Source organism: Schistocerca cancellata, chromosome 6, assembly GCF_023864275.1.
Source record: "Schistocerca cancellata isolate TAMUIC-IGC-003103 chromosome 6, iqSchCanc2.1, whole genome shotgun sequence".
In the NCBI taxonomy this organism is placed as follows: Eukaryota; Metazoa; Arthropoda; class Insecta; order Orthoptera; family Acrididae; genus Schistocerca; species Schistocerca cancellata.
In genome coordinates, this window is record NC_064631.1 from 306055586 (window position 1) to 306068695 (window position 13110).

Below are 13110 nucleotides of genomic sequence, written 5' to 3' on the forward strand. Positions count from 1 at the left end.
CAGCAATGCATGCTCTGCAATGTGCTCCCATGCTCCCACAAGATGGTAAGAAGTTCTTGAGGTGCGGCTTGCCATTTCTCCAGCAGTGTGGTTGACAACTGCTGGAAGGACATTGGTGCTTGTGGGAATGCTACAATACATTTCCCCAACGCATGTCATACATGCTTGATGGGCTTTAAGCTGGGGAAATTCCAAAGACTCTTCCATCTGTGCTGTTCAGGGTGACCGTGAACTGTCATCCACAAAAATTAAGTCAGGGTCAAATGCACCCATGAAAAGATGCACATGGTCAAGGTGTTACATTGTCACAGTAACATTGAGGGGAAACATGTGAAACAATGCTGAGAGCAGTAAGAAACTCATTATGCTTCCCCTTGTGAAATCATCCAGATGATGTCTCCATAACAGGTATGAATAACAGCATCACAGTGCACTGTAACAAATCACTATTGACACACACTATCTTTTCCCATTCCTTCAACGGCCTCAGGTTGCTGGGCCAGCCCAATTTGGCACTATAAACATGTTGGCCTTACACCTTGTGACATCCAGCTTTCTGTCCACATCTGGAAACTTCTGACAACATGCTGCCACACTTTCATTCATTCCCCCTGAGTTGTTAATATGTTATTTTATCTATCTCATCCTTAGGTTGTATAGAGTATTATACGAGGTGATTTTTTCCACTGTGTACTAACTCTATGAATTTATCAATGAGAGGATACGGAACAAAACAGGTCTAAAGAACTTATGTCTGGAAATGCATGGTTTCCATGCTAGATACTATTTATTCAATCATACTTTGGCACGGAGGCTACAGTGTAATACAAACTGCAACATGCAGCCAGTTACAGTACGCATGGTTTCCTCTGAGAGGATGGTACTATTCCTTATATGTCAAATCCTAGCACCCTCTCCTGCCGGTAAATGTTAATGTTGAGTCTGCTTCATTTCTCATGCTGAGTCTCCTTGTAGTGGATGTGATACAGCATTGTACACAACGGTTCTGTATTTGAATCGAGAGCTTGCCAACATGATTTTCACTTATGGAAAGGCAAATGGCAATGGGTGGCGGTCTGGAAGGTTGTATCAGGAGGACTTTCCCTGCCGACAACAACCATAGCATTCCATATTTGCAACAGTGTTTTGCCATTTGTCTGAGGCAAGATCATTTCAGGAAGCAGGAAATCATGAATGACGTACCTGAAATGTTCGGACACCAGACACGTGTCACCTACAGTGTGTGCAGGGCTTACTAATGAGAGACTTTCCACATCAGGAGCAGTTTTGTCACTAGTTTCTTCACCAGGCAACCTCAATTCTGGAATTTGTGTCATCAATCCTATTCACAGATGAGGCCATCTTTATGTGGAGTGGTATCTTCAACTTTTTTGTTCTGTATCCTCTCATCAATCAATCCCTAGAGTTTATACACAGTGGAAAAAAATCACCCTATATTACAGTAGCTCAAATAAATCTCTGTATTGCATTTTCTATGTACGGAAGAATGTGACTTTGACTTTCTTTATACTGAAGGTTTTTGTGCAAGATATTGTTGAACCCAGTTGTGTGATGAGAGGCAGTGAGTACAGTTTTAGTGTGGCTAGCAATGCATGAATTTTTGGCTGAGCAAACAAAGTTGAAAGGTGTATTTATAATGTTGTGTGAACAAGAAAATCTGAATAAATTGAGGAATTTGGCTGTTGAAATTTGTTCAAAAATCACCAGCATTACATCTCGCACCCAACGTAATAAAAATCTAAGTGAAGGACCATCAACAATCATCAAGAGCATCAAACTGAAAAGTAAGTATAAAGTATGTTTTTTTCAGCTCTTGAACAGTTTTAAATACATTGCAACAAATCTTATTGTGGAGTAAACTGTAAAATACACATAAATTCTGTATAAATTCAGTAATTGACAATAACAAGAGTCAGATCATTAGACATGATATGTATCTGAAAAGATAAAGCGCAAGATGAAAAGAAACGATCTTATCAAAAGTTCAAAAAAACTGTATTTACAGCTTCAGTTATAAAGGTTTTTGTACATCTTAGTTATTGTAAATCCAAGGCTGGCAGGAGTTTTCCAGTGCAAGAGCCAAATCCAACTCTGTACCCTTTACCTTCACAGTGTCCTGCAACACACAGAGCAAGGGACAAAAAATCAAAAGAAAATCCTAGTTTTTATATGTAAGAAATGCTTTGAGTCATGGAAGTGTAAGTGTAATGGATAAGGTACATCACAAAACAGTATACAATCAATAAGGAAACCTGGAGGAAACTTGTGAAAGTTACCTTTCAATGTAACTTCATCCCCGTCCACCAGAAACTTTCGATAGGTTCCACCAGGCAACTCCACAGGATTAGTACCCTTCCAACTAAGTTCAAGCAATGATCCATAAGAATTGGCAACCTGAGAACAAATTTATTCTACTAATGAAACAATAATGACACTTACACTATCACCAATACAAGTTTTTGCGTAGGTCTTTTTATAATTCACAGCACTGCCAAAATAAATAAGAGGACACTTGAGGCAGAAAACTTGTCATAAAGAGAAAGGGAAAAGAAAAGAGCTGTGAATGAAGAGAGACATTACTTGTTTGCAATATAAAATTTAATGTCCACTTCATAATGCATTTTTGATAAGTATTTAATGTGGGTAAGTCATAATCTTAATTGTCCTTTTGGCTTACCAAATACTGTTTCTGCAACTGCTTCCTAGTCTAAGGGGAATGAAACAAAAGAAATGCATTGGCAATCTTAACACTGAAGGTAGTGTAAGGGAAGATGAGGGCCTGAAGCAATGCATCTGACAAGGCATTCAGAATAGTGTTACATTAAAAACTGTGTTCCCATTATATAAGTTTATAGGCTTCCACAGTCAGTATCATTCTGAATAAAACAGTTTTTGAGTATTAGACATGCCATTATAAAACACTAAATCAACTAACTGCCAATGTTTCTACTGACTTTGAAGTGGTCCTATTCAGGGCGGTTAAGTGGTGGATACTAGTGAATGTCTTCCCCTATATACTTCTACTTCAATTATCCAGAGGCTACCGACATCACATATCTGGGATGTAACTGGACAATTTGAAGAGAGGCTGTATGGAAGCAGATGGCTGTATGGTAGACTATTTCCTGTGCTACTCTGGAAGGTGATTGGAAGGCTATTCTAGTAAGTGATTAGTGTGCAACAGTCTACCACACAGCCATCCACCTCCATACCAGCCTCTCTTCAAATTGTCCAATACATCCCAGACACATGACTTTGGTAGCCATCTGATAACCAAAATAAACAGTATATAAGGGATGACTTTCACCAGTATCCAACTGCCCGAAGAGAACCATTGCAAAGTTGGTCAAAACCTCAACTGTTAGTTGCTTTAGCACTTTATAATGATATAGCCTAATACCCAATATTACTTTATTCAAAAGATGCTTTCCTTTGTTCTTAAAACAATATAACAAAATAAGCAAGGAGTTAAGAGCAGGCAATCACAAGAGACACACTTCGCAAACAGCCTTGTGATGTGTAGTGGAGTGGAGCTCTTGTACCATTAGCATTTCCACTCTTTTCTGTTACACTTGCGAACAGTGCACAGGAGGACTATAGTCAAACATAATATGATATGCTATTTCACTTTAGTTAGTGAAGTTACAATCTGATTCCACTCTTTAAATAAAAACAGTGTCAAAGACAACTCTGCCATGAGGGGTCAGCTGTGGTTGATGTGCAAACCAAGTTAAATACACCAACTAAAAGACACATGGAATCACAAATAACATGAATGTGAAGTTTGGGAGAGCAGTAAATGTGACTAATGAGCAACTGAACAAGGAAAACTCAGAAATGAGTTACATAATTTGTAATGTGCTATTAACTATGGCTTCAGAGCAAGTGACATGAACATCTGTGTCGCTCTCTGTCACGTAAATATCGGAGCTGTCAATGTAGCTGCATGCTATATAACCATCAATATTCCTTGAGGTCCAGCTGCAAAACATGCCATGTGAGCTGTTCTCTAAACCCTCACAGATGAAGGCTTTGGTGTCCTGGCTTCCATGCCAAGAAATGGTGATTGTTCATTCATAACAATGACATATTTTACATGTTTTGAATAGTATGATGTCATAGTGATCTAACTGTTAATATAAACTGGTTATCAAAAAGTAGAGGGAACTTTTTTTCCTTTAGGAATCTCTATTTATTCATTGACTTCAACTATGTCCCCTTTGAAGTAATCCCCCTCAGATATAACACACTTGTGATAGCACTTTTTCCAACCTTGGAAGCACCTCTGGAAATCACTTTTTGTTATGGTGTTCTGCTTCTTGAGCAATTCTGTTTTTATCTCATCAATGTTGGCAAAACAATGTCCTTTCATGGTTCTCTTTGGCCTTGGGAATACAAAGAAGTCACAGGGGGCCATGTCATGCTTATTTTGAAGCAACATAGTAGTTTTTCTTTCTTTCTTTCTTTCTTTTGCCAAAAAATCATGAACAAGCATTGAGGTGTGAAAGGGAGCATCAGTTTGAGTGGTTCTGCCACAGTTCTGGTCATTGTCTTTCGACTGCTTCATACAAACAGCAAATAACTTCCAGGTAGTATCCCTTATGACTGTACAATCACAAAGCAGGAGGTCATGATGCACTCTCTCATTGTAATTGAAGAAAACGGTGAGAACAACCTTCACTTGTGATAGAGCTTCTCATATTTTTGGGTCTTGGTGCTTCAGGCAATTTTCATTGGGATGACTGGGCCTCAGTTTCAATGTCATGCCTGTATATCTATATTCTGTCACCTGTTATAACCTTCTTTACAAGTTCTGGATCGCTGTAAATTTTATTCAGCAATTCCTGAGCGATATCTGCTCAAAGTCATTTCTGATCAAAATTCAGCAATTTCAGAAAACTTTGCTGCTACACATTTAATGCCTAAAACATCAAAAAAAATTTGCTTGTCATGAACCAAAGGATATGCCAACATCATCAGCAACCCCTCTGATGGTGATTCACTGATTTTCCAGAACCATTTTCTTTACTTCTTCCACACTGTCATCAGTAATTGATGTCCATGGCAGTTGTCATCTTCAACATCCTCTTGATCCTCTTTGAAATGGTTACACCAGAAGTAAACTCTTGCCTTACTCATAGTAGATTTGCCAAAAGCCACAGTTAACATTTCAAATGGGGTTCTGCACTTTATTCCATTTTTCCAGCCAAAATTTAATGCAAATTCTTTGATCCATATTTTTCAAAAGTAAAAAATTTGCCAAGTGCTTGAAAACAGGTATAATTTTTCCAACCTTCAACAGCAAACTAAATATTCAAAGCAGCTGAAAATGCAAACCTACATCTGGAACATGTGTACCACAAAGATAAAAAAATTTGAAAATCGGATAGACACAGCCCACAAAATTAAATGATTCCCATTACTTTTTTATCATACCATGTGTGTGTGTGTGTGTGTGTGTGTGTGTGTGTGTGTGTGTGTGTGTGTGTGTGTGTGTCCACTACTTCACTCTCCCATTTTAGGAACCGTTAAACCTCTCTTATGCATGGACTGGTGCTGCGTATAAAAACAATGGGAAGAACTTACAACTTTGAAATAAGTTGCACTGTATACAAACATGACAAGGCAAAGTACATTTATGGATGGCTGGTTGTCTCATTCTCAAAGCGCACTTTCCATGCACTGAAGACGAAAACAACCCACAGAGAACAGTAAGTAAAATAAGGACTGGAGGAGACCTTGCAGCAGGAATAACAGTAGTGCAGTAGAACAGGAAACAATTCCTTTTATGATGAAGGCTGTTGGTCTTTTGGAAATTTTAGTATTACTGTATTATTATTATTATTATTATTAACAATACAGTAATACTACAATTTCCAAAAGATCAACACCCTTCATTATAAAAGGAAGTCTTTCCTGTTCCGTAGCACTATTGCTATTCCCATTGCATGGTCTCCTCTAGTCCTTATTTTTCTTACTGTTCTCTGTGGGCTGGTTTGGTCTCCACCTCAAGGAAATTGGGCTATGGGACCCAGGAGACAATCAGCCGTCTCTAAATATGTCAATGTACTTCATCTTATCATCTATGTGTTCATGTGTCTTCTTTCAAAGTTCTAAATTCTTCCCATTGCTTTTAGATATAGCACCGGTGCATGTTTTTTGTTGTTCATAAAAGAGCTTAAACAGTTCATGAAATAGACCTGTGAGAGTGATTATATAAACAAAGACGATGTAACTTACCAAACGAAAGCGCTGGCATGTTGATATACACACAAACAAACACAAACATACACACAAAACTCAAGCTTTCGCAACCAATGGTTGCTTCATCAGGAAAGAGGGAAGGAGAGGGAAAGATGTACAGTTATAGCTTGATGCATGGAAGGAAATAATGAAAAGGTATGGATTAAAAATAAATAGGTAAGAGTGAAGTAATGGTATTTGGAAGAGAGAAAGGGATCAACGGAAATATTACCTTGAATGGAGAACCCCTCACAGTGGTAGAAAGTTTCACTTATTTAGGGAGTGAAATATCTAGGGATAGAAGAATAACTAACAAAATTAATAGGAGGTTATAGAAGGGAGGCAATTTCTACCAAACAATAAAACACCTGATTTGGAATAAGGAAGTTTCAGAAAAAGCAAAACTCCTTATGTTTAAGAATTATTACTTCCCTATTGTCACCTATGGTGGGGAAACATGGACAATGACAGAAAGGGACTGGAGCAGACTGCAATCAGGAGAAATGAAATTTCTCAGAGCAGTTAAGGGAAAAACAAGAATGGACAGAATAAGGAATGTAGAGATTAGAAAGGACCTTAAACAAGAAAGTATGAGAGAAGAAATTGAAAAGAAGAGATTAAGATGGTATGGGCATGTTAAGAGGATGCATGGGCAGAGACTCCCCAAAATTATGGAAGAACTAATAAAGGTGGATGGGAAAAGACCTAGAGGGCGCCCAAGAACACGGAGGAAAATGGGAATGAGAATATCTGTAGAAAGGAGAGGTATGACCTGGCACCAAGTGGAGGAAGAAAAGGGGTGGGAGGACCGAGCCAAATGGAGAGGACTCATCAGCACCCAGGCCCGGCAATAGCTGGAGTGGGATTCGGATATAGATAGATAGAGAAAGCTATGATTTAACTACACAAAAAGAAAAAAAAGAACATTCATTGACAGCTATTTTATATAAAAAGAATAGAAAGAACATAAACAACTCTCAAAAGAGAGAGAGAGAGAGAGAGAGAGAGAGAGAGAGAGAGAGAGAGAGAGAGAGAGAGAGAAACTGGTTAAATAATTTGATAAATTAATAAGAAAGAAAATACTGAAAAAGAAGAGAAAAACAAAATAAAATTCACACACATAATGTATATTCTATTTTTGGAGTAGATTTTACTATTGAGATTCTAGATTCTTACTTTCCCACTAATTGTGCCAGATGCCATAAGGTCGCCTGGGTTAACATTACAGCCAGTAATTGTGTGATGTGCCAGTTGTTGTTTTGCAGTCCAGTACATTTCCTTGTAGTTTGTCTGACTTATTTTGTGAGGAGTAGCACCTTCAGCTGAAGCAAAAAGATTTTGTGTTACTTCAAATGTAAACCTAATAATAAGACTGCAATATATATTAAGTAATATGTATAACTTACGAGTAATGAATATTTCCAGTTTAATATCAAAATTAAACTTATCATTGTGCTGAAGATACGGGAAAGGTTTGGGATCCTGCGGTAAATTATCAACTTTAAATGGCTCCAGTGCCAGTAGAGTTACAACCCATGGACTGATAGTCGTTCCTAAATTCTTTGCTAGGAAAGGCCCAAGGGGCTGATATTCCCACTTCTGAATATCTCGAGCTGTCAATATGTAAGAAAAACCGTAAGATTACAGAAAGTTTTAATGTCCACTGCATAACATGATTTTCAAATATTGTGCAGATTATGAGTTCACACAATGAACAACTGTTCAACATACCACTCCAATCATTCATGAGTACCATTCCAAAGATGTGGTCCTCTGCTTCATTAACTGGAATTGGCTCCCCAAGTTTGGTGGGAGGCCCTCCCACAAAGAAAGCCATCTCTAGCTCAAAATCCATGAGCCGGCAGGGGCCAAACACTGGGGCTGCTCCTTCAACAGGACATGTTTGTCCATTTGGGCGACGAATTGGTGTTCCTGATATTACAATTGATGAAGCACGGCCATGATAGCCAACTGGCAAATGTTTCCTACAACAAAACATGCATAAACAGAACAAGCTTCATTTTTATTATCATTATTATTTAATGCCTTATAAAACACCACATTTATCTCACAAATCTGTATACGAGATTGTCATTACAAGGGATTTTTGGAAAGTAAGGTCCAATTGATTGTGAAATGGAAAACACAATGAAAATCCAATGAATACTTGCACAGATGCATGGGACAGTGTCTCTAGTATGCTCATTGATTGTGTCACGTCACACTTTTCAGTTCTAAGTGGACAGTGAGCACATCACAATGCCTAGAAAATAGTGTCTCCCACCAAATATGAGTGCCTGTGAGAACTTTTCCCTATTTTCATGCCGCTCACATAACATAACTGCCACACATTTCTTTTCTCATGACAATTCTTGGCCCCATACTGCCAAGGGCAGTGACGATGCTCCTGCAGCATTGTCAATAGGAAATGTTAGGTCACCCACCATACAGTCCAGACTTGGCTCCCTCCGATTTTCATCTCTGCTCACATGAACAACTGGCTATGAAGACAACATCCTGGTACAGACAAAGATCAATGTACAAAAGTGGCAGAAAGCACAGGAAACTAACTTCTCTGACAAGGGTACTGGAAATTTGGTACAATGCTATGAGAAATGTCCCAATCAGAGATGCAACTATGTAGAAACATAGCTGGATGATGTAGCTAACTGTTGCAAATAAAATATTTGTTTATTTTCTCTGTGGTTTCCATTTTGCAGCTGATTGGACCTTAATTTCTGAATAGCACTCTTACATTCATACTCTCATGAGTCTGTAACCCATCATTCTGTAAAAATGAGTACATGATGAAGCACTTTTAACTTCTTAACAGCTCCTGCTAACAGGCACTGGTTCCCCTACAGAAAGTTACTGCATTTCCACTTGCCACATGAAATTTGACACATTCATTGTGCTCAGTACATATAGTTTCCATAGTTTAAAATGTTTTAAAGTTTTACATAAACTATTGACACATCACTTAGTATTCTCTTCTTGCTTCTCTGTCTAAGAGCACTTGTCACAAGTTATCTTAAGAGCATAGGTCACTGTTCATACTGATGTAAATCATGTTTAGACTCTTGTCCACTAAATTTTATTCATATCAATAAGTTTTTAAAGACAGATTCATATTTGGTTGTAGGCTGGAGACACTGAGGGGTCATCAGCCTCAAGTGGATATGGTTTTTTTCTTAACACACAATGGCCCTTTTCAGTGCAGTCTACGAGAGTTGTGTCTTAAGTGTATCTGTTGAGTGTAGGTGGATATAATAGATGTGTAAATATAATGTGTTGTCAGGTTTGTGCAAAATTATGATGAAAGGTGGGGGGCGGGGGGGGGGGGGGGGGGAGTAAAACCAGTATTAGCATACAGCACACAGCTCTCAAATAGCACCAGGGGACTGCCAGGCTTGACATCCCCATGCTGCCATTGGATAAGTGGTATATACAGATTGATGAGACATACTATTGATACACCACATTATACCTAAGTAAGGCGGGTTCACTGCAAGCAGTGAGCAGCATAGTATTTCTGACTGACAGGCCACTTGAACCTGTCAACTCACCAATTTAAGGCCAATTGGCTGCAGGTCCATTCTGGCTTCTGCAATACCTAATGTGTTTCTGTCCTCAGCTGACTGAATTACTGACTTTAACTCTGTGGATATCCTTTGGATTGATCATGTTATTTGCTCATTACAATTGGGCTTGCTTGGGATATGCATACAGTGACGTCAGCCTACCACTATTAACTTCTACTTTGGTGAATTGTGATACTGTGTTGGCCAAGTGATTTATTTTAGCCATAACTATGAGTGGTTCCCACCACAATAATTAAAGCTGTGTTAATTTCAGTTGTTTTCATTTGTAGCCCTGGAAAATTCCCAAGATCTGTAATTTTTATGATCCTTGAGTCATTTAGTTTGTGTTTCAATGTATTCAATAAAGTATTAATAAATTACTTTTGTCATCTAAACTGGGAACTGCAAACTGGCAATGAAACGGGTTCCAGTTCAGTTACATAACATAGCTACATGATAGCAAATTTTTCTGACTTGTGGCTACACCAGCTCAATCAATATCAGGAGTTGGTGAAATATTCGACCAGCTCAGCTCAAGCAGCAGCTGCAATCCCTGCCAGCCATTCTGGCTTTCCAGCCATTTAACAGTGTACAATAGGACAGATATTTGTTTGGATGCTTTTGCTATCTACCACTCACCAGTTATATATATTACGTTGTGCAGAAATTGACCCCACTGTCAGGACACTCAGTGTCACCTCTTTTGGTCACTTATGCTTAATTGACACAGCATTTTCCTACAAAAACACATGTGGCTGTGGCCCAATTAAATGTTTGCAACACCATACAACAGACTCAGAACGCAACGCTTGATTGAACACAGATATCCAAGGATTGAAAAGAAAGTGTAAATTTGTGTGCATTTGAGGGCTTATCATACACAAAAATTTAATTAGGGAGTCATGATTTGTCTTGCCACTGATAAAGATATCTGCAAACACTCCTTATGTTAGTTAGAGCTTCATGGCGGATGGAAGTATTGATGATGACTCTGCACAACATTGGTTATATTTGGATTTTCTTTGGAACAATTGTTTATTTGTTCATGGCTAATAGGGCCACTTGGCAACACTGTAAAGTGACATCTGATTACCACTGATAAATCCTACTGTGGTGGAACTGTAATACCTTTTGGGCGAAGTGATTGATTTCTGCCTCATCTATAAGTTGTTCACACCACTATAATTCAAGCTGTGTAGTTTCCATTTATAGTCCTGTAAAATGCACAGGATCAGTTACACTTTGAATCTTGCACAATTTGTTCTGTATTTCAGTTTATTCAATAGTTTTATTAAATGGTTTTGTGATCTTTATTGAGACTACAAAAATCACCATCAACAGTATCATATGTCCTTACCTCTTGAACTTTATGCCACCACTTCATCTTCTGTTGTTGGCCTGATACTGGTGGTCCAAATTTCTTACATAGACAGTATTCAAAGCAGCTGCCTCCAAGACAAGCATCACTCACACAGACATTCATTAGTGACCTCAACTATGGAGGCAGGTACAACAGTCCAATGACTTTTCAGAATGGGGTTTCACAAACGAGTTCCAATGTCATATGGTGACTAAATGCACAATTCACAATTACAGGATACTTCTGTAAGAGGAACTTAACAGGTTTCTGACAGTGACCGGAGAAATAGTTTAGCAAATATAACTTTCTACACAGCACACAGAAATCAAAAAATGGCTCTATCATACCTAGACATTATGGAAATTACACAAATGCAACAGCCTATTTCATAAGGGCAGTGGTTCCCAAGCTTTTGGGAACAATAACCCCTATGTGCAATCAGGTATTTCCTAGTCTCCCCCTCCCCCTCTCCTCTACCATCATCAACATTTGAACCTAACTAAATTTTATATGAAAAAGAATTTTCTTCTAAGACTTATTTTTAAAATGACAAAACATAAATAATATTTAGTTTTTGTACATGTTTTATTAGACAATGAACTAATGGTAAGCGAGATAACTGGTACTACTTATGTCTAATGACCTTTTTTTTACAGAACAATGAAGAAATTCTAAATGCATCACAAGTTCCACATACAACTCTTTCTCAGGAAAGAAAACTAACTATCCACACTGAGGGCAGACGTTTGTACAAAGCATACTTTCTCTTCACCACTCCTTTCACCCACACTCTGCACACTCATTTAAAATCCACAAAGTTAAAATGTGTACACTGTATTTACTGCTCATAGATCAGTTGATTGGTGGATTGCTATAATAATAATAAAATAATAATAAAGCTATAAATACTTATGCTATACCAATATTGACCTACTCATTTGGAGTAGTGAAATGGAGTAACACAGACCTAGAAGCACTCAATACACTTACACGACCACAATTCCACAAATATAGAATACATCACATACATTCAGCAACAGAAAGATTCACATTAAGCAGAAAGGAAGGAGGAAGAGGATTTATCGACATAAAAAACCTACATTCTGGACAGGTAGACAATTTAAGAAAATTCTTTCTAGAACGAGCAGAAACTAGCAAAATACACAAAGCAATCACTCATATAAATACATCGGCTACACCACTGCAATTTCATAACCACTTTTACAACCCTTTAGATCGCATAACATCAACAGATACGAAGAAAGTAAATTGGAAAAAGAAAACACTACATGGCAAGCACCCGTATCATCTAACACAGCCACACATTGATCAAGACGCATCCAACACATGAGACGGAAGGATTCATGATTGCAATACAGGATCAAACAATAAACACCAGATATTACAGCAAGCATATTATTAAAGATCCCAATACCAGAACAGATAAATGCAGACTTTGCAAACAACAAATAGAAACAGTAGATCACATCACAAGCGGATGTACAATACTAGCAAATACAGAATACCCCAGAAGACATAACAATGTAGCAAAAATAATACATCAACAGTTTGCCTTACAACATAAACTTATAAAACAACACATCCCACATACAAGTATGCACCACAAAATGTACTGGAGAATGATGAATACAAATTATACTGGAACAGAACCATTATAACAGATAAAACAACACCACATTACAAATCTGTCATCATACTCACCAATGAAAAGAAGAAATTAACACAACTAATCGAAATATCCATACCCAATACAACAAATATACAAAAGAAAACAGGAGAAAAAAATTGAAAAATACATCCAACTGCATGAGGAAGTCAAGGACATGTGGCATCAGGATAAAGTTGACATTATACCAATTATACTATCAACTACAGGAGTCATAC

The 13110-nt window shown here is 37.9% G+C and overlaps 1 protein-coding gene across 1 annotated transcript in view; it reads right to left on the reverse strand.

The window, feature by feature from the left end:
- Positions 1 to 1994: 1994 nt before the first annotated feature.
- Positions 1995 to 13110, reverse strand: part of LOC126190731 (fumarylacetoacetase) — a 71827-nt gene continuing 60711 nt past the window's right edge. The window contains exons 5-9 of the mRNA XM_049931218.1: positions 7996 to 8249; positions 7671 to 7877; positions 7441 to 7586; positions 2298 to 2415; positions 1995 to 2137 (exon numbers count right to left, since the gene is read on the reverse strand). Of these exons, the coding sequence (XP_049787175.1) occupies positions 2058 to 2137; positions 2298 to 2415; positions 7441 to 7586; positions 7671 to 7877; positions 7996 to 8249 (805 nt within the window). The 3' untranslated portion in view covers positions 1995 to 2057. The remainder of the gene's footprint in view (positions 2138 to 2297; positions 2416 to 7440; positions 7587 to 7670; positions 7878 to 7995; positions 8250 to 13110) is intronic.